Below are 21242 nucleotides of genomic sequence, written 5' to 3' on the forward strand. Positions count from 1 at the left end.
ATCCCAGGCCAGAACAATAGATTTGCACTCAGGAGACTTGTGGCTGGGAAGTTGTTTCTCTCCAGTAGGGCTGCACAATCAATCAAATGTTTAATCACAATTACAGATGCCACAATTATGTAATCATTCAAAGCGGCAATTGACAGTTCAAAGGCCACTTATATTATTCTGCATGCTTAAGATGTGGTTTTTATTTCCACATGTTATCTAAAGGGGTTTTTCTATATTGTTTTAATTTTAGTTTTAGTAAAACATAATACCATGCATATTTTCCCTTTCTTTGTTTTTATTTAAAGAAAAAAACAATCCAATGTATAGTCCAAGTCCTTTTAGGCAAGTCGTGCCACTCGGCCGCCATCTTGGCAACGCCTCCGGGCAGCTATTTCAGACTAACAAGACCAGGCTCCTATCTAAATGAATGGGCATAGAGTCAGAACTGCACTTTCACTGGTCACCGGGACATAAAAACTGCATGTACAGAAACAGCAGTAAAATATAATTTTAAAAAATCGCTGAAAAATGTTGATGACTTTGCCCCAAAATAAGGTTTAAAACGCCTTTTTCCCCACAGGTTATACTTTTACTACGCATGCGCAAGGGTTCCTCAACTGTGCGCATATGTCAGTGGAACCAGACGATAGGCTTAAATGTTTCCCGGCTTGACTGTTAAAAGCAGATGATTGGCTTTCCAGCGGGAGGGGCGGGACATGTGCATCAAACCGCCATCTTTGCCCTTACGGGTTTTCCTTGTATAGTTGTATTGAGGATTGAGGAAGTGGCATGTCTCTTATAAATTGTCTCTGGTATGGTTGACATCTGAGGCTTAGGCCTAATGCTATAGAAAAGCAATAAAGAGTGTATTCAGCTTGTTAATTTTTATCTACAAATATGGCATGTTGTTGCTTCAAACAATGGTAAACATCATTCAATGTAAATTGTGATATTTGTAATTAATAATCACAATTTCAAGGGAATAATTGACAAATATGATTTTTGTCACAATCGTGGAGCCCTACTCTCCAGCATGACTCTCAAAGTTTGTCAGGCTACATATGGAAGAAAACAGCCTTCCATCTGAGCTATGCACAACTGTAATCATAAGCAATTTAACATGCTACACTGAACAACTAAAAAAGCACTGCACCATTTATGAGTAAGTGCTCTATGCTGAAATCCCAAAGTCTATCCAAAAAAAGAATTTGTCAGTTTTTGGTTATTTATCCTATTTATTTGTTGTTTATTTGTGTCAAGTTTCCGTCACCTTATGAAAATGCCAAATATCTCTAAGATATCCATTTAATCAGCCATGACCTTGAACCAGCCTAGTTTGACAGAGCTTCTTAAAGGGTTAGTTCACCCAAATATTACAATTATGTCATTAATGATTCACCCTCATGTCGTTCCAAACCCGTAAAACCTCCATTCATCTTCAGAACACAGTTTAAGATATTTTAGATTTTGTCCGAAAGCTCTCAGTCCCTCCATTGAAAGTGTGTGCACGCTATACTGTCCATGTCCAGAAAGGAAAGAAAAACATCATCAAAGTAGTCCATGCGACATCAGAGGGTCAGTTAGAATTTGTTGAAGCATTGAAAATACATTTTGGTCCAAAAATAACAAAAATTAAGACTTTATTCAGCATTCATTCATGTATTCGGTCTTCTCTTCCGGGTCTGTTGCGAGAGCGTTCACGACGCTGCTGACGTGTTTTCTGGCACCCAATAACAAAGATAACATGTCAGCAGCATTGTACGTCAACAGTCACAGCAGTCACGCTCACAACAGACCCAGAAGAGAAGACAATTTTGAATAAAGTCGTCATTATTTTAAAAAAAAAATTGGTAAAAAAAAAAAATTCTAACTGAGTCTAACTTAAAATGTCTTAAACTGTGTTCTGAAGATTAACGGAGGTCTTACGGGTTTGGAACGACATGAGGGTGAGTCATTAATGACATAATTGTAATATTTGGGTGAACTAACCCTTTAAGAAGCTCTGTCAAACTAGGCTGTTGATGATTGGCTTTCCACTGGGAGGGGCGGGACATGTGCATCCAACCGCCATCTTTGCCCTTACGGGTTTTCCTTATATAGTTGTATTGAGGATTGAGGAAGCGGCATGTCTCTGCCTATACACACTAGTTGATTTTGAATATACCTGTATAATTTTTGCATGTTCACCCAAAGCATAAATCCTGGGCGGAGTTCTTAAAAATATTCTACAGGCTATGATCCAATTTCACTCATTTTTCAAATGCTGTTCAAATCTGGAAACCTAATAAAAAAAGGAATGAGTCAACTGATGTCTCATGTTATGCGAGAAGACTCTCATCAAAATACCAAACATGTATAGTTTCCAAGGATTCAACAATGGTCTCATCATTATTATTTTTTAAATTCTGATAACAGGGACAAGCCACAACTACATATTCCTGTACATTTAATGTCCCAAACAGAAATAGTGACAGTTCATTTCTTCCATATGTGACGTACATCAATGTGAAATGGATTATCGAAAAATAAAAAAAAATGCAGGGTAGGGACTTGATGATTGCATCTGAATGCAAGTTTGCAGTCGACTGAATAAGTGCGGCATATGTCACCAAAGAGAAAGAAGTCAGTCATTTATCTGAAAGATCAAGGTGAGGTATTTCGATTAAAAATTACAAGCTTTACAAAAAATTAAAAAAAAAAAAAAAAAAAAAAACTCACTTCATGCCAAATATACAGAACTGGAAAATATTCGTTCTAAACAAACCCATAAAGAGAAATCAAGTCTAACGTGTCATCACCCATCATGCTATTCAAGAACAGAGGGGTGTGGGAAGGCAGAGAGGAACGCAGCAGCTCCATGGCTCTGCCCACACAGCAGATATGAGAGCACATACTGTACCACACACCAGCCTGAGGTCTGGTCACCAGCCATGCACACAGGGAAACGGTTGTATATAAATACAATCTATATAAAAGTTTGTATATAAATACATAACATTATGTTTCCATTTTGAGGCTGTATTTCTTCAAACATAACATTAGCCGACAGTATTAAGGAAGCTGAGAAATTTGAGGATTGCGGAGGAATGCAGTTGTTATCAACAGTCAGTCTCACATCTTGACATCTCGCAGATATTACAAGCCAGCTGTAGCTCAATGCCAAACACAAAGGTCCTGTTATAAAACTTAAGGTTTTATTGGCCAAGCATGGGCCTCTATGGCTAATTACTGTAGCATATAAAAAGGGAGCACAGCAACCACAGAGGCTTAAATAACAAAAAAGGCAGAAAACTAGACTTACAATCCAGTCTGACCGTGTTCCACACTGCCAACTGGGTATGGGAGAGTGGTCTGCACTCTCTCATCATAGTGTAAAATGACAACAGTGCCTGCTTTCATAACGTCTGAAGTGTCGCTAATCGAGACGGCCAATCGACCTGTAAAAGCTCTCAATGATGAGAGATGAAAATGTAACTGGATAAATTCCATCCAGTGTTTTTAAAGGTGGTAACTGGGTGGGAATATCAACAGAAGTGTGAAAAAAGAAGTGGCTGCTCTCATTGAGATCTCATAATGACTTCATCGCAGCTCCTCCACACTTGGGGAATGAAGGAAATGATGGGGCTACACCTCCAAACAGCTTGCTTCACACTCTCTTTCTCTGTCTTGAATAATAAAAGTAGCCTCGTTTCTCTTTTCGAGTTCATGCTATAAAATACAGTAGGTCAAGATCACAAGGTTAGAAACCTGAGCTTCCATACCTCCTCAGCAGTGCCACAAACTGATCACCTCCATGCTTCACTGAATTGAGGCAGTAATTAAAGCAAAAGGAGGTCCTACCAAGTATTGAGTACATGTACAGTAAATAAACATACTTTCCAGAAGGCCAACAATTCACTAAAAATGTTTTTTTATTGGTCTTATGAAGTATTCTAATATGTTGAGATCGTGAATTGGTGGGTTTTTGTTAAATGTGAGCCAAAACCATCACAATTAAAAGAACCAAAGACTTAAACTACTTCAGTCTGTGTGCATAGAATTGATTTAATACACAAGTTTCACAATTTGAGTTGAATTATTGAAATAAATGAACTTTTCCACGATATTTTAATTTATTGAGATGCACCTGTATGTACATAAATACAGAAAAAGTTGACTTTCTGATGAAACAAGGAACATCTTCAGAATAATCAATCATCCAAATAATCATTAGTTGCTGACATATTCCCTACACAAAGCTGCAAAGACCAATGTAGAAAAAATATTTGACTTGAAAGCAAATGAATTATCATCATCACACTTACGTATATGAGCCCAGAGTAGTAGCGATCTTTCAGGTTGTGTAAAACAGACGCTTCATTCAGGCAGGTGAGTTCTGCCATATCCTCCACTTTGCTGAACTTGGGCGGGTTCATCTTCTGGATGTCATCTTTGTTCACCAGGGCCTTCTTGCCATTTTCAGCCAGCTCAACGAGCACCTCCTCTCCACGTTCCTCACGGATGCTGGCCGCCTCGAACCCATGCCGTTCGGAAGGAACCCACACCAGCTTCTTGGCCGTCCAGTCTGCCTGGGAAGCAGGGTTGTAGACCATGGCCCGATCCACAAAGAGGTACCTCTCAGGGTCCTCTCGCTGCGCCATCTCCGGCATGAGGAACTAAAAATAGGCCACCTGGAAAAAAAAGAGTTAAAGGGAGTTAGTGATGAAAGAGCAGAGATTGTCATCGAATTTATTCGACATGACACCGCAGTGGCTTAGGTGTTTAAAGGTAAAATATTTCATTGGTTTTACATGGATATAGTAGAGAATGTTCAATTCGCAGTGACTATACAGCAAGTGTTTCATGCAAATATTCATAAGATACAAAAACATTAATCTACTACATGTGGATTTATAACCCACACCTAACCAGCTCACTGTTGATGAATAATCATCAGATATTGCATTTTTGGAACATACAGCTGAACAAAGCTCGTATTTTCATGAAACAGCTGCATGTAAAACATTATCTGCATCAGTTTACACCTAATGTGAGTTTAATACGGATCACCTCCACAGTCGCATTAACAAAAAAAACAACACAATACAAGAAATATTACTCTGTAGTCTACTCTGGCCTACAACTGGACTAAGAGTTAATGTAATTTTCACAAGGAAAAAATAAGGTTAAAATAAGCCAAAAAGGGCAAAAAATTAGTCATATCTGTTATTTCCCAGATGCGAGTCATTATACCATGCGGTAATCCAGAACACCGGACATTCCTTCAAAAATTCATTCAATGATAACCCCGCTTAAAAACACCTTTCTGACGGTCACCGTCTCGAAAATAATTTTAAATTACCGAAAAATATGCCACATTAGAGCGTATACTAATAAAACGATGAGGTGACTTTTAACTGAGATAACATTGTCTCCTGCGCGAGCTGAAGTTTCCGCGGCCGCCTCGCGCGTGCTCATTCCTCGCGCCTCCTCCTCATCACCATCTCCCGTTATACGGCCTGTGGCGAGGCGGACAAACGTTTTAGAAGTGCATTAGCCGACATATAGTGCTCAGGGCTGCCCAAAAGCAAAGGGTTGTAAATGGTGGAAATGTATTTATCTTCTTAAGGGAACTGCAATGACAAACTCGCTAACGAGGGCTAGCGCGCGAGCTCTCCCCGCCTCTTGAAAAGTAATGCGAAAAATAATCCGTTACACGGCAACGGTAGGGGAACCGGGACAAAAATGAAAAGACGTATGAACTTACCACGGGCTGTCAGCGATGAGACCTACGTGCACGAAGAGATGGCTAAATTGCTATCCAGCGCGTCCAATTATTATAATCCAGGTCTTTTGAAAGTCGGTCAAATATTCCCTTGCTTCGCACCTTTACACTGATGCCACCGTCTGTCCGCGGTCCTGAACATACATGTCTATGGTCCTGAACTCCTCAACCGAACTCAGCATCGCACTCTGTTGCGCCCGCCTCTCCGGTCACACCCACCGGGTCCTTTATGGAACGGGGATTGGATTGTAACGGGCCTTGACCATGAGCTATTGGTTTGTTAACATTACACCCCCAACAAAATACGATTGTTCCCGCAAGCTCTCTTCTATGGAAGCATATGGGTAGCAATATTCAATTTGTAATGTAATATGCAAAATGAAAATGTAATATGTAAAATGGCAATGCATTTCTGTATTTACATTTACATTTTCCAATACATTTGTGCAACGTTTGGTGCAAAATGAAAATTAAATTACATAATTTTCATTTGACATTTCACACACTAGTTTTAATATGTAAAATGAACACTAATTTTAACGCTTTGCAAAATGTAAATGAAAATGTATTACAGAAATGATTAGATATGTATAAAATGTTCAAGCAAAAACTGTGGCAAAATTATCATTCAAATGCTATTTTTCTTAATTGCATTAACACTCACAGTCAAGACACTTACGATTGCATTTTCGTTCAATGTCCCGCAATGAATGTAGCAAAATTTAATGTGCACATTGAAAATGCATTCCGAGCAGATCACGTCTCCGCCCCCTCCCGCCATGTCAATCACTGCGTGAACAAGGCGGGGCTTGCAGAAGGTCAAGAGACTCAATACTCATTGATTCAAGTGAGAGAACATGGACAGGACAGTTGGTCCGTGTACGTTTTGATCATTTCGGTTTATGGCTTCAATATTTCATTCGCACTTGTGGGCGGAGCTGAAACGCTGCTTTCATCTGATTGGTCGAATCACTCCACCTTCAGCTTGGTCTTTTCATTCTTTCAGACATAATAAGAGTCAGTGGAGTGAAGCACTGTAATGTCTGAAACTACACTCACTGTTAATTAGCATAATATTTGAATCAGATGTAGCTGGGCACATAATTCGTGCTGTATATGCAATATGCAAAATGAAAATGCAATATGTAAAATGGCAATGCATTTCTGTATTTACATTTACATTTTCCAATACATTTGTGCCATGTTTGGTGCAAGATGAAAATTAAATGACATAATTTTCATTTGACATTTCACACACTAGTTTTTAATGCAGAAATGCATTGCCATTTTACATATTGCATTGTCATTTTGCATATTACATTCCAAATTGAATATTGCTACCCATATGCTTCCATCTTCTATCTAGCGGAGCTGGATCTGAATGCATTGGTTGCAAGGCCTTGAGTGTGAAACACTGACCAGAGGGGTCTGGCCATCTTTTTAATAGGTGCAAAAGTAAATTTAATTCATCAAAATAATGAATTAAAGTTCAATGTAAAAGTGGTACAAAAATAATAATACAAATATTTGATACCAAATATATTTGGTAGTAAATTATAGTAAAAACAGCGAAGGACGTTTACCTATCTTGACGTTCACAACCTCACTGACAGAAATACATTTTCTAGTGATTCATAAAATGTATCCCGTTAATTTGTCTTTTTCTAAACATTCTAATGTTGATGAGTCTTGCTCGTTTTATGGTTTTGTTGAGAGAACAGCAGCCCATTTGTTTTTTGATTGTGGTGTTACCAACAAATTATGGGTTGATTTAAGCACCTGTCTTACAAATGTGACCCATACCTTCGTCCTCAAAGATGATATTTTTTATTATGAAAATACAAAGCTATTATCTGCTGAATATGTTGTTAATTTTCTTGGAAAATTATTTATTCACAAGCAAAAATGGCTTTAATCTCCCTTGTCTTTCCCCCTTGTTGAGTCTCTTGTTTAATCTCTTAGACTTAAAAATAACAAAAAGAGTGCAACATTTTTATGTCTTATGACAACTTTTCTAAAGGATGATATTTTTGCACTTTTATGTAGGCCTATGTATAATACCAAAATTTGATGCAAATCCAGAAAATTAGTTTTCTGTTCTCATTTTTATAATTGGAATATATTATATATAATTTGGAATATATTCATGTCTCGCTTCCAAGTTTCTGTATGTTTCTACAAGTTTTACAATGAAAAAAAAAATTCATTGGAAACATTTTCTAGTGATGTTCGTTTTGACTCATGTCCGAGTCGACTCTTTCGAACAGTTCGTTTCAGATAACTTTTTTAAACGATCCCCAGCTTAGCATGTTACATGCTCAGGTTTTTATTTTCGATTTATGTGTGTTTATAAAACTGTAATGAAACCAAACTGTAGATGTATTTCGAGTACGTTCGCCAGAGGTTCTCGTTTCGAGAGTTGTTCAGAATCTTAAAAGACCCGACTCTTATGATTCTTTTAAAAAAATAGGTAGCATATCAAATTGTAATGTTTAAACTGATAAATCAATTTTCTCACTAAAAAAACAGCTAAATCAATGTAAGGTATATCTGTCATGTTACAGGTAAGACAAGTGGTTGGGGAATTATATACTTTTTAGCTTTTTTAAAGTATTGTCGTGAACGATCATGTGATTTGGTTTTTTGACGTTTATCGATTTTAATAACAATGTTTCATAGTAAATTAAAAGCATCTTAATGAACTTCAACCGGGATTTGGTCGTCTGGGCCGCACAGCGCCCCCTCTTGCCAAACTAGAAATAAAAACTATTTTTCCATTAAAAGGTTCAACTTCTCCCTGCTGGAGATAGAAATAAATTTGTAGATATATAATTATCTGGTTTATAAATAGTGCATCGACACAAAACCTTCAAAAAGTTGCTGTTATTTTCTCAAGAGCTATAACATTTGCTTCGTGCTTTTGTTACCAACATAGAACTCAAAACACTATAAAGAGGCATGGCACAGACTGTGCATTTTTACAATTAATGATGACAAACTTAAAGAAAATATATTAAAAGTTATGTTTTATTCAATTAGTTGTAAAATAGTCCCATATGATGGTTCTACAAAAACAAGATTGTGTCAAATCCAAACCTCCAGCCTCCTCTCCCACATTAACCTTTACAATCTAGAAACCGAACAAAAGTCACAATAACCAACATTTAAAAAGATGTTTAAGCCCCAAATAACAGGATGGATCCAGAAATGCTCTAGAGCCACTTCCCATCACGTCTCCTAAAATAACTGCACTGACTGGATTGTAAAATGACACCGGGAAAGCTTCTCAATCCAGTCCAAGCCTAGCTTTGAGCTGAATATTCAGTCAAACAGACACTATTGCTCATAAACGGTAAAGTGATAATATGCTGTTGGCCCTTGGCAAGTGGAAGTTAGAACCTTTTTCAGTGAGTTGAAGTAGCTTCAGTGTATCTTGGGCCAGACCTTTAACCAAATCCCTAATAAATCAGACTTTCTAATATTAACTTGAATTAATTCACCTTAAAGTTTGTTTGGAAAATCTCCCAGCATCAACAAAAGATATTTAAACCAATTAAAATGTGAAATAAGAAAATGGGCAGGAATAAAAGTATGACCAAAACATTCCTTAATTTCATCTTCAGGTGTGACACTTGTGGAAAGGGATGGCAGTTATAGAAAAAAACTTAATGTTCGGCTTTTTGAAATGCTATAGCATCACAACAAAGAAGTGCTCGGGAATTCCGTACACTGAATTCAAATTCTAATGCCCCAGCAAGTCATCAAATTCTCCATGGATGTGTTCTTGATTCTGACAGTCCAAAACTACTCAGATAAGGGAGATGTTTCTTCTTCAGAACCCTGAGAAATAAATGCAAAACATTTTTTTTTTTTCAAACCACTTCATCTAATGTAATGCCGTTTCAAATGAACCTATGGGCCAAACAAAGCATTTTATACAGTCAGCGGTACATGTTGTGAAAAATGCAACTCTTCAAAAAGAATTGCGAAGCATTTTTAATTACATTGTGAAAAAGGCATTGCGTTCCAGTTGAAATGTAAATTGAGTGCTGCAAAAAGAGTAAGTCGATTTATTATGAAAGTACAAATTTGTTGCACTCGCTTGGAGTCCAAATCTTAAATGAGATATTTCTCCATAACAGGGGGAGACAGAAATCATTTAAACACAGGCTTTAACAGTGACTCTTGAGCCAATGTTTGATGGTGAAGAGGATAAAACAGGGCGAGAGTGAAATGCTGATGTTTTTGCTCTTCGAGGGTTTCATGAGAGGGTGTCGCCTCTATTTAGCTGCAACTTCATTCTCAGCTGGTTGGCCTGTAGCAGTCTCTGCAGTTTTGGAGGCCTTTAACAAAATGCAGATGCATGAATTAGGAGAGAACAGACTGATGGTATTCAGTTATCTAAAATATTCAGAATGCTATGGCAGTAACAATGTATCTAGAAAAAAACCTGCATGGCTGTTATTCCTTTATGCAAGCTGACACGGAGCATCTTTCATATAATTAAAATGAATGAGAACACTCAAGCTGAAATGACAAAAGTCTGAAGGCCTGTTCACTCCAAAGGCTACAACAATAAACCATATCGATAATGATAACGATACAAGCATTTTTAATTCTAGGAAGTCCACACCACAACTATGACAATAATGTTACTTTAGAAAGATGTTGTAACACTTTCAGAATAATTCTTGCCAGCTGATAGAACTTGCATGCCATATTCCAAGTTATCTGAAGCCATATAATAGCTTTGTGCCAAATTTATAATAACTTAAAACCATATTTTGTTCCCCAAAGATTCTATAATAGCTCACAAGTCATCTGGATTACATTTAAGCTACTTTAAAGGTCCTCATTCACTTTCACTCTCCAGAAAATAGCATCCAGGATATTCTACTGTGCTTCTCATTTCGTGTGTCATGGATGAAAAATGTAATTTGTTTGGAAACAAGATAACGATTGTTCCTATTTCTTAAAGCAAACCTTCTTTTTCTTCTTCTTCTGTGCTTTGCGACTTGCAGAACTCTGGATCAGAGACTGAAAATGACAGAAGAAACCAAAACATCAAGGTAAAAAAAAAACTGCTTGTAAATTTAAGTTAAAAACAGATGGGTCTAACATACCTTCAGTTCAGGATCTTGAACATCATATTCAGACTTGTAGAGGTCTGCTTCAAGTGGTCCACTGGTGATTTTCAAGGGCCCATTGGCCATCAGCAGCACTGTGAACTTAAACTGAGCCACAAATTCACCTAAATACAGATACAGGTGGAAAGAGAGGTTTCCCAGGTAAAGAAAGAGGTCAAAACAGGAAGAAATGCCGTAAAGATAATGAAACCGACCTTCTTTCTCATTCAGCACACTAAAAGGCTGCAGGAGCTCATGCTTGGCACACTCCACAACTCCCAAACGAGCCTTTCCTTCATCCTCAAACGCCCTGCAGGACACAAAGACTACCTTGTTTATCAAATGACCATGAAATCTAAACCATCGATTTATCCACCAAGTCATTGTCCTAGCATATATCATGTGATAATAGAAATATAGAGCACATAATCATAAATCAACTGCACTGTTCCCACAACTTCTCACTGGTATTCACATCAATTGAAAATGTACATGGAAAAACACTTGCTTCATTTAATAACGGAATATTTAACGCAGATACACCTCTCGATTTAGCCAAGTAGGAACCAAACAAATTGGAGAACAGTGCTGCCCACCTAAGAGTGAAGGGCATGGCATCAAAGCGCCTCTCCACTTCACTGAAGAACATTCTTGAGGTCTTCATTTTCAGCCCATACTGCTTACTGGGGTCTCTTTTGTAGATGGTTGTCCTCTGGCCGCCATCTCTCGCCTATGGGTGAGATCATACAGGTTAAATATCTATTTATACCCATAGTATGATACTTATATGATTACAACCAAATAGAACAGATTTAAAATGGCAGGTGTCATTCATTAACGTGGGATTATCACTTAACTTCCCCTCTCCTGTGCTGATCAGCACATCCACGGCATAAACCTCATGAACTTCAAACTCTGCCTTCTCATGGTCCTTCCTGTTATGAGACAAACAGTGCGAATCTCTCTACATTTACATTCACGCTATACATTTTTTGACCAGTATGCGTGTTCCCTGGGAATTGAACCCTCAACCTTTTGCGCTGCTAACACAATGCTCTACCACTGAGCCACAGGAACACTCTCTACCAAGTAGACTTGTGCCAGTATTCGGTAATGCGATATATTGCGGTGATTAATATGCACGATATTGTTATCGTGGGCACTTCTAAATACCGTGAATAAATATACATTACAAATTATTCAGAATTTGGAATGCATTTTAAGAATATTATTCCCATGGGCTGTTTAAAATGCACAACATCGCTGTATGCTGCTTGAAAGATCGCATGGCTCTGATGTAAACAAGCGCGCATGAGAAGCACATGGAGGAACAGGCGAGATGCACTGAATGAAAGCACATTCACTCTCTGACAGCAGATGGCGCTAAATGCAGCCCTTACCCTGTAAACAAAAATAATCTTAAATAACCATTCAGATATAGATCCCTATGGTGTTTATTACAGTGCCAACTACTGAAATATTAAGACTTAATAGGCTATTTATCTTCATTTTTTTTTAAATCTGGACTACAAATGCCCTAGATATTGTTTGAAAGTGTTTTGATCTTTTATTGTTCATTCAAACTTTACATTATGGCTTCATTAGTTAACAAACTGCAAATGAAAAAATTATTCTGAACATTCATTAATCTTAGGTATTCCAATATTTAATAACACATTGTTAAAATTGAAAGTTGCAACTGTGTTATTTAATGAGCTAACATGAACTAAGACTTGTATTTTTTAACAAAGATTAATAACATCTATATCAAATGTAGCTATTGCTCATTGTTTAGCTGTGCATTTATTGAATGAGCACTATGCGATGTCCGAACTGATAACACTATATTTTATGTATTGCACTGTATTTTATGTAAAATCATTTTCTATTTTTAAACTGTCTTAAATTCATTTTAAGTCAATTTTTAAATCATTTTCATTTTCAAGTTCTTAAATCGCTTGTTTTATTTTTGTGATTATTTTTCTTCATGACTTTTTTTTTTACTTTCTTTTTGAATTACCATTGTGTACAAAATGTGCTATAAATAAACTTGCCTTGCCTTGAATGTTAATGCATTAACTAAGGTTAACTAATGAGGTCTTACCTGTAAAGTGATACTATTGGTTTTTATAGTTCTTTTGCACTTTAATGTGTAAAACATTTAACTTTTAGATATTTTTCTGTATTGCTTTATTGTTTTAAATGTTTAGTTATTTTTGTTCTAAGAAAAAAAGTTATTTAACCTGTTATACTGTATTATGACAACTTTTTAAAACAAAATTTCAATACCGTGATAATACCGTATACCGTGATACAAGCATTATCAATTAACCGTAACAGGAAAATTTGATACCGGCATATCCCTACTACCAAGTGGTATTTAGTATGTTTCTAAAGCCCCTTTCACACTGCACGTCAGACCCGGCAAATTGCCGGAACAAGCAAACACGTCCAGGGATTGATTCCGGCATTGAACCCGGGTCGGGGACCTAGTAACATTGCCGGGTTCAGTCCCGGAATGAGCGCTGTGTGAACAAAAGCCAGATCTAATGCCGTGTCGTAGTGATGACGCACGTCGCTTCAGTGAAAGTATAACGTGCCTAACATTTTCGACTCGTACATTACACGTCACTCACGCCCTGATGTCACGTGTCATAACGGGACCTTTACGGCTTGTGTGTGAAAGCACGCACATATCCCGGGTAATCACTGGCAGTGTGAAAGTGCAAAATCTAGCGACCCGGGACCAATTGCCGGAACACTTTACCCGTGTATTTTCCAGAATCGCAGTGTGAAAGGGGCTTATGTGATTGCTTGCATTCTCAAGTCAAAAGCACCCATGAACCAAAATCTTACCCATAAAGAGCCATTTTTAATAATACTAAAATATATGACGGAATAAATTCAGACATTGTACAGGGCTCTACAGTGCAACAATTTCAGTCACATTTGTAACTGAAAACTACTGCATGCGACTATGAAAAAATATTTAGGAGAACCAGTGCGACTCACCCAATCAGCATATTTTTGATTGCGTTCAAGGGAACTTCGCATTGCAAAAACGCATTGTATCACAGACATACTGATTTTAATGGAACTTTGTGAGATTGTAATGAACTAAGGTGAGTGACAGCAATTAAGGAAGTTTAAAAATGTGATGATAAAAATAGTTTAATAAACAAGTTAATATTAAGTGATTTACATTGTCTGACTAGAACACTATTGCTTGACTTTGCTCTATTTTGTCAACGAAAAAAGTTTCAAATAAAGTCGCAGCTGAGCCACTGTGCATCTCCAAACAAACACAGCAGTGTTTTATGAATAAATGTGCGTTTTTAAACGAATATAGTGATTCAATGATTCAACTACCCAGTCGCTTGCTTCTTTCCTGAATGAATCAACCATACTGACGAATCAACTGAAATTAATAATTTTGAAATGACATCCATGCCACATCTGAGCCTCATTAACCATCTCTAAATATACCTACACTTTTGTGTTCTGCTGAGCCACCTCTGTAGCGCAAATTAATTTTGTTAATATTGATTTATTTTGATAAATGGTAACATTCTTCTTATTCTCCTTGTTCTTATACTTTTGTTTTAATTAGACATTTTGGAAAAGCTTAGAAATATTAATGTTTCAATTTGAAATAAAAGATGACATACTTTATTAATAAAGTTAGAAAATATGCCATTACAAAGTTATAAAAAATGCGTCTGTAAAACAGTCAAATATCAAGGCAAATTTTTGTTATTGATCAGAAGGTGCTCCTGAATTTTTTTTGGACTGTGCTTCTAAAAAGAAAAGCATAGAGCCCTGCTGTACGCCATTTGTTGACCAATATCCCCAAAAAGTATAAACATTGGCTCTGTGCCACCACAAAAACTTGATTGCTTGGATTGAGATTCTTGAGAAAATTGAGAAAATCAATATTCAGTTTTGTTTTATACCGTTGTTGATCTGTAGGGTTCTGGATAATGGTCTTTTCTCCATCAATAACATGTTGCTTTAGTTGATGAGACAGCATACCTATCCATGAAGAAAAGAGAAGCACTGTGAATAATGGCACATGTGTATATGAACAACTGGCAGATCACAATCAGACATTCCTCCTGAGGCCTGTAGGTACTTTGGGTTGTTCTTTCAAGTCTTTCATGTTTTGTCTGATTAAATGGGATTAAAGGGCTAATTCAACCCAAAAATGAAACCTGTTTGAGTTTCAATTCATCATGTTTGATGTACTCTATGTATGTGCATTGATAAATGTTTATATGTGCATAAATCTGTTCATTTAAATCTATCTTGGTTTTTAAAGGGATATATCACCCAAAAATTTAAATTACCCCATAATTTACTCACCCTCAAGCCATCCATGGTGTATATGACTTTCTTCTTTTAGACAATCGGGAATTACATTAAAAATGTCCAAACTTTTTAATGGTAATGAATGGGTGAAATTCAATAATCTAGTAGACATCCAATATAGGTCCCTGAAGCAAATTGTAAGAAAAGAAAAATATCCATATTTAAAACTTGAAAGGTTGGCACAGTTTATTGGACGTCTATTGGACTACTGAATTTTGCCCATTCACTGCCAACATAAAGCTGGGAAGAGCCAGGCCCAAGACATTTTTTAATATAACTCCAACTGTATTTGTCTGAATGAAGAAAGTCATATACACCTAGGATGGCTTGAGGGTAATTCTCTTTTTTTATGTGAACTGAACTATTAAAGTATTAAAGTTTTAGTTCTGTGGATTTTCAAAAGTTGGAGAGAAAAACTCTCAGGTTTCATTAAAAGTATCTATTTTGGGTTTCAAAAATAAAAGTGTGGATTTGGAAAGATGATGACATGATGACAGAACTTGAGAACTTTTTGGGTGAACTGTCCCTTTAAAGCAAATATCAGATATCAAGCCAGTCCTGTTTTTGTACGAATGAGTTTTCATGCTCAGATCTGTTCAGTAATGAGTTTGCTCAGACTAACCACACCTTCAGACTCTACAAAACTCTCCAGATGGATTACGTTTTAATTTGAGTTGGGCTTTCCCAAATGATATAATAGCTGTATCTCACCCTCAATTGGATTGCACTTGAATGAGTGAGCAATCTTATTCCAGGCATCTGTTACTTGAGTGTTCTTCAGAGGTAAATGGGGCAGACAAAAGACAAGAGACTTTGCATGAGAAACAGACCATCAGTATATTCAAATATAAGACATACTATATATTCTGTGCAATCTTGTGTTGAGCTGGCAGTTAATGTTCTCAAAGATGTTAAAAGGCTTCAGCCTTACTTACCTACCTACCACTTTAACTGAGAAGTTTGTACTAACCTGGTTGCCAGGTTTGACGAGACGCAAAGCTGCTTCTGCACACAGGTGTGCTGCTTTAATGACATCAGCTTTCCTTCCTGTCACAGGTGCTTCCTGAACAAAATCAGAAAGTCACTAGTTTTTTAACAGGATTTATTGTTGCAATTATCATAACTCTGCTTACATGGCTACTTAGCAAATAAATGGACATGACATTTCGATTGAAATTTTGAAACAGATCAATACAAGTGAAATGAAACCGTTATACCCATGTAGAAAATTGTCTGCCTGAGTTTTGACCATAAAATTATATAATTGACCAATTAGTAGCAACTACTCCAGAGAGGCGTGTGATGATACTTTATAATTGCACCTGTAGGCAACCATACAGGCGTGAACTTGTACAAAATGTAGTAACAGTGGGGAAGAGAAGTATGTATATATGCACACGCACCTTAGTAGCTCCAATAACAAAGCTATGGGCCACGTTGGAGATGAAGCCGTCGACATGTACTCCTAAATCACTGTTGAGAAAGAGAAGAAGAGAAACTCAGGAAGGAAAATAGAAAGAGACATACAGGTGCAGGGAAACCTGAGCAAAGCCTTTTAAACCCCTAAGTGGTTTCAGAGAACAACCCAAATACACAGCAAAAATTTAAGTGTTGTCAAATGAATATGGCCTAAAAAAAGGACTAGACCATCAATATGTTCTGCCCAAATAGGAAATACAGAAATTTACAGTCTATAAAATAGATATCAGAACACTTGTTGCAGAGGCTACATAAAAGCATTAAAAACTATTATTAAGCGTGACATTAACGTGCAAAGTTGCATGTGTGGATCAAAAAGAACAAGGGAACAAGCAGGAAGACATAAGACGGAAAGTGGAGAACACTGCAGACAAGATGGGCCGGGTAAGAGGAAGGAGAGTGACTTGAAGGAAAAGACATGGGGAGGTTAGACAGACGCAGACGAACTTGAGAGGGGAGTTTGCCTACATTTTGACCAAATCTCCATCTTTCAGCGTGTAGTCGGGGTCGCTCTTCAGGGGAGAGAAGTGGCAGACACAGTTATTGACTGACACACTGGTGGGGAACGCAATGCCTGCAAGAAAGGACAACCACCAATCCTCAACAAAAAGACCTTCTGAGGAGAGAGATATTTCAAAGGAGGCCTGCAGATTTCTCTGGAGGAGTCTAAATCTGAACCCATCTATTCTGAATAGTGGTCGACCGATATATCAGCCATTTTTGTTTGGCATTTTTCAAATATCGGCATCGGCCGATATGTTTTTCTGCTTGGCCGATGTGTTCGAGGTGGGACTTTTATTTTGACGGCACTAAAAGCAGCAGGACCTGAGCACACAGTGCTCACATTTTCCCTCATTTACTGTTGTTGTTAACAGTTCTGTCTAATAATGGATAAGAGTCTGTCTAATAATTAACAAGAACGGTTAAACAAAGGAATTGATGTATACAAAAAGTATTATAACGATTTATATTATAAGTAATAGAAAGGCAAACATTATAATACATAATAAAGTTATGGGTGTAAGAGAGTACTCATCACTTCAATCAATTTACGAATCGTTGATTTTTAAAAATGCACAGACAATAGTGAGTGATTCAAGCCATGTTTTATTCCCAATGTATCAGCTTCTGCCATCAGGGAGACGGTATAGAGTCCCATTGTGTAAGAGCAACCGTTACAAAAAGTCATTTATTCCTGTATCAATTAATATGTTAAATGGTAAGATGTAGTAATGTAGTCATGTTGAATCGGATCCATTTTTTATTTTTTATTGCCTATATGGTGGAGAGAGGTGACTGCTGCTGCTGTTAATATTTTAGCTTTTTATTGGTTGTGTGTGTATATGTGTATGTATGTATATGTTGTGAATCAATGCAGCTTGAGTCCAAGACAAATTTCCTTAAAAAGGACAATAAAGTATACAAACAAACAAACATAATACTTTCTCGTTTGCCGTCAGCATTAAGCAAATACGTATTTATATAATTTAAACAAATCTTTGAATGACTAGTGAAAATGTATTTTCAAAACCTTGCAAACTTGTGAAGTGTGTATGTGTATCCATCATGATCTCGTGTTCTCTGCATGATGGTGGTCCGTGTGTATTAAATGCACATTATGAAGCGATTTTTGCATTTGCCCAATATCATATTCATGTCATTTTCTCTGTGTGCTGTATGTAAAATGAGTGTTACCCTGGCTTTTTAAAAAACATATGATTCCCCATTAGGGCTGGGCGATATATATAAAAACACAAACTTCCCAGAATACTGTGTGCCCTGTTGGTAAGTGTTTACTTCCTTTTTAATTAATTTTAATTAAATTAAATTTTCATAAAATATTTATTATTATTATTTATTATCATCAAAAGTATGTTTATTTTACACATTTTTTAAACCAGTCAAATAATTTCAAATCTCTTAAATATTAAAATAAAATAAAATAAAATATATATATCTTTTTATCGCCCCCCTCCTTTCCAAGATATCAGCATCGGCTGTCAAAAAAACAATATCGGTCAACCACTAGTTCTGAATGGGCTAAATATCACTCTCTTACGAACCACAAGCATTTAGCCACGTCTACATTTCAGTCTCACCTTTCTTCATGTCCTTCTCCTTCTTAAAGATCTTCCCAGTCTCTGCCATGATGAAAGCATCTCCTTTCTCACAGAGGCTGAGAACTGAAACTCCTGGTTTGGCGGTATCGATGACGACCCTCAGCGCCTCTAAAAAGAGTAGAACAAGACCAAGTTTTATGGGCATAAAAGTCCATTGAGACTCTAGATCACATGGCTCACTGTTGAAATGACTGGATTTCACCTGTGAAAATGTGCAATGTGATGTCACCTTCAAAAAATTACTCAAAAAAGGAGTAATATGCACACTAAATGAAAGTCCAACTGATCCTACCAATAGCATTATTGGTCAACAAGTCCAGTGTGTTTATTGTTGATGTCTGCAGCTGTGCATCAATTCAAACTGAACAGTATTTCAGTGCAAAATTATTGCTCACTTGTTAGAAACCATAATTATATTAGGCATTTTCCAACATAAGACAGGTTGTGTGACATGCTCTCATTCTCAACACTATACAAAAATCGAAAAATTAACCAGACTACATTAAACAAGGCTTGCAGTGAGAATAAACATGCTTTGTGCCAACAACAATGGCTGCATTCATAATTGCACTATACAGGTGAAAAGCAGTATGTGAACGCAGTAGTAGGCCCATATTTGAATTCATTCAGGACGTCACACTCTGCTGTGTCTTCAAAGAATGTTCTTTTAATTCAGTTTAGAGGCTAGCTGAGACATATTGATCTTCTATCGGTCACACATCTTCATGTGACACAAAATCAGAGGTCAGAACACGGAGAAATGAGAAACTTCTTGCACTCGCACATGTGAACAAAAGCGGACTGAATGAAAAGTGTAGCTTGAAGCTCATTTAGAAACCAAAACGGCCCATAATAATGGTTCAAGATGTAATATCAATACATTTTAATGTCATATTAGTGCAAACTTTCAATCAGAAAACTGTTCTAGTACTCTAGCAGTGAGACACCACTTGATGTCCAGTATAAAATCAATGTCCTGAAAGATAACCGGTTGAGAAGGGGAAAAAAATACTGTGATCATCAACTGTTTGGATATCAACATTATTCAGAATATCTTCTTTTTTGTTCAACAGAAGAAAGAAATTCATACAGGTTCAGAACCAGTGAAGGGTGAGTAACCTAAATGATTACGAATTTTTATTCAGGAATGAACTAATACTTTAATGCAACATAAACAAGGGTATCTGAAACAACTGTGGCAAAACTTAAAGTAGAAAACCTGTAATCACTGAGCAATAAATGGACCTCAAAAAGGACTGCACTACCATTTAAGTACACTAAGCAAAAACATACAATGAATGACCCACCAGTTGCTCTGGTCTGATTGTGTCAAAACCCCAGTCAGCATCACCTCACCAGCAAAAGTTCAGCTCCATGCTGTTCACTACTTCTGTAAGCAACGCTGATAACGTTAGATGGGATTTGAAAGCTCTCAAGTCATTGATCTGCCACAGTGAACCAGTAGATGACATTTCCATCCAGACAGCTCACTAGTTACCCGTCCCTAAGAGGACTAACCTCTACCAGCTGGCAATGCCAGAGCCACAAGTGTCCACACTTGACATGCACTGAGGACTAATGCTGGCTAGCATTAGCTCCAGAACGAGTCCCTTCATACTGCAGGACTGCAAAAAGAAGTGTACAGGTTTTATAGACATTTATAGGAGAAACAGCCGTGCATTTAACAGAGGTCTTGTGCGGCTATATCTTGCATAAGGCCTGGGCGCCGGAGTCTCGTGTCCCACGCTGCTCGTCTCGTCCTAACACATGGCATGCGCGAGACAGCAGCGTGGAGGCCCCTAACTCTACACCTCGAGCACTCAAACGTCAAACTCACGGTTGGCGATGTCACCGCCCATCTTGTACTTGGTCACGACCAAGTCCTCGGCGATGGTCTGATCTTGCTGCTCGTCGTCGGACATCGTTGCACCGGCTTTCGAAGCGTCTCTCTGGCTGTACGGTGAGCGGACAGCAGAAATCAGTCACGCTATCACCAAGCGGCTCGCCGACCGTACAGCTCCCACGCACAGCGTAGCCACGCCTACTACGTTCGCAGCCGCATCACAGGTGTCGTCATATACGATGGCGCCAAAACCAACCGAGGCTTTTGGACGTGTTCCAAAAAAGGGCAATAAACCGGAAAATAACATAAATTATGAAACGACTCTACAGATGACAATAGTGTGCTATTATCTAGCTCCATTCAGTTACAGTTTTTGTTATATATATACTTACTACACCATAAACTCATTATATTCAGCATATTTTGTAAATTCACTTCATTTTCTGCTATCAAAACAATGTCATCTGCATAAAGCAGAATACTTAGATTCATGTCCTCAGTTGGCACACCAAAATTACCCTGCTTAATTTCTTGAGCTAAATAATTTATAT

At 37.4% G+C, this 21242-nt stretch overlaps 2 protein-coding genes across 6 annotated transcripts in view; both read right to left on the reverse strand.

The window, feature by feature from the left end:
* LOC132152150 (myosin-10-like) overlaps positions 1–5889 on the reverse strand; it is a 72408-nt gene extending 66519 nt beyond the window's left edge. For 4 of the 5 annotated variants that reach the window (XM_059560888.1, XM_059560885.1, XM_059560883.1 and 1 more), the window contains exons 1-2: positions 5738–5889; positions 4296–4661 (exon numbers count right to left, since the gene is read on the reverse strand). In XM_059560888.1, the coding sequence (XP_059416871.1) occupies positions 4296–4640 (345 nt within the window). In that variant the 5' untranslated portion in view covers positions 4641–4661; positions 5738–5889. Of the gene's footprint in view, positions 1–4295; positions 4662–5332; positions 5619–5737 lie in introns of those variants that run through there. The other variant, XM_059560884.1, reaches the window with a different exon arrangement.
* Positions 5890–9706: 3817 nt separating this feature from the next.
* Positions 9707–20872, reverse strand: LOC132152151 (proliferation-associated protein 2G4-like). The gene is made up of 13 exons (XM_059560889.1): positions 20686–20872; positions 18828–18956; positions 17197–17302; positions 16653–16722; positions 16220–16312; positions 15961–16024; positions 14835–14913; positions 11738–11816; positions 11478–11611; positions 11097–11191; positions 10879–11006; positions 10739–10792; positions 9707–10098 (listed from the first exon to the last, which is right to left on the reverse strand). The coding sequence occupies exons 1-13, from the start codon at positions 20768–20770 to the stop codon at positions 10036–10038; spliced, it is 1179 nt and encodes a 392-aa protein (XP_059416872.1). The 5' UTR covers positions 20771–20872; the 3' UTR covers positions 9707–10035.
* Positions 20873–21242: the final 370 nt, after the last annotated feature.

Source organism: Carassius carassius, chromosome 10, assembly GCF_963082965.1.
Source record: "Carassius carassius chromosome 10, fCarCar2.1, whole genome shotgun sequence".
In the NCBI taxonomy this organism is placed as follows: domain Eukaryota; kingdom Metazoa; phylum Chordata; class Actinopteri; order Cypriniformes; family Cyprinidae; genus Carassius; species Carassius carassius.

Excerpts from the sequence above, each read along its gene's own strand:
- LOC132152151 (XM_059560889.1), bottom strand. The coding sequence starts at position 20,770 with ATGTCCGACGACGAGCAGCAAGATCAGACCATCGCCGAGGACTTGGTC. Across the intron at positions 16,723-17,196 it reads GATGGAGATTTGGTCAAAAT|TGATTTAGGAGTACATGTCG; the intron begins GTAGGCAAACTC and ends CTTTCTCAACAG. Across the intron at positions 10,793-10,878 it reads TTCAAGATCCTGAACTGAAG|TCTCTGATCCAGAGTTCTGC; the intron begins GTATGTTAGACC and ends TGTCATTTTCAG.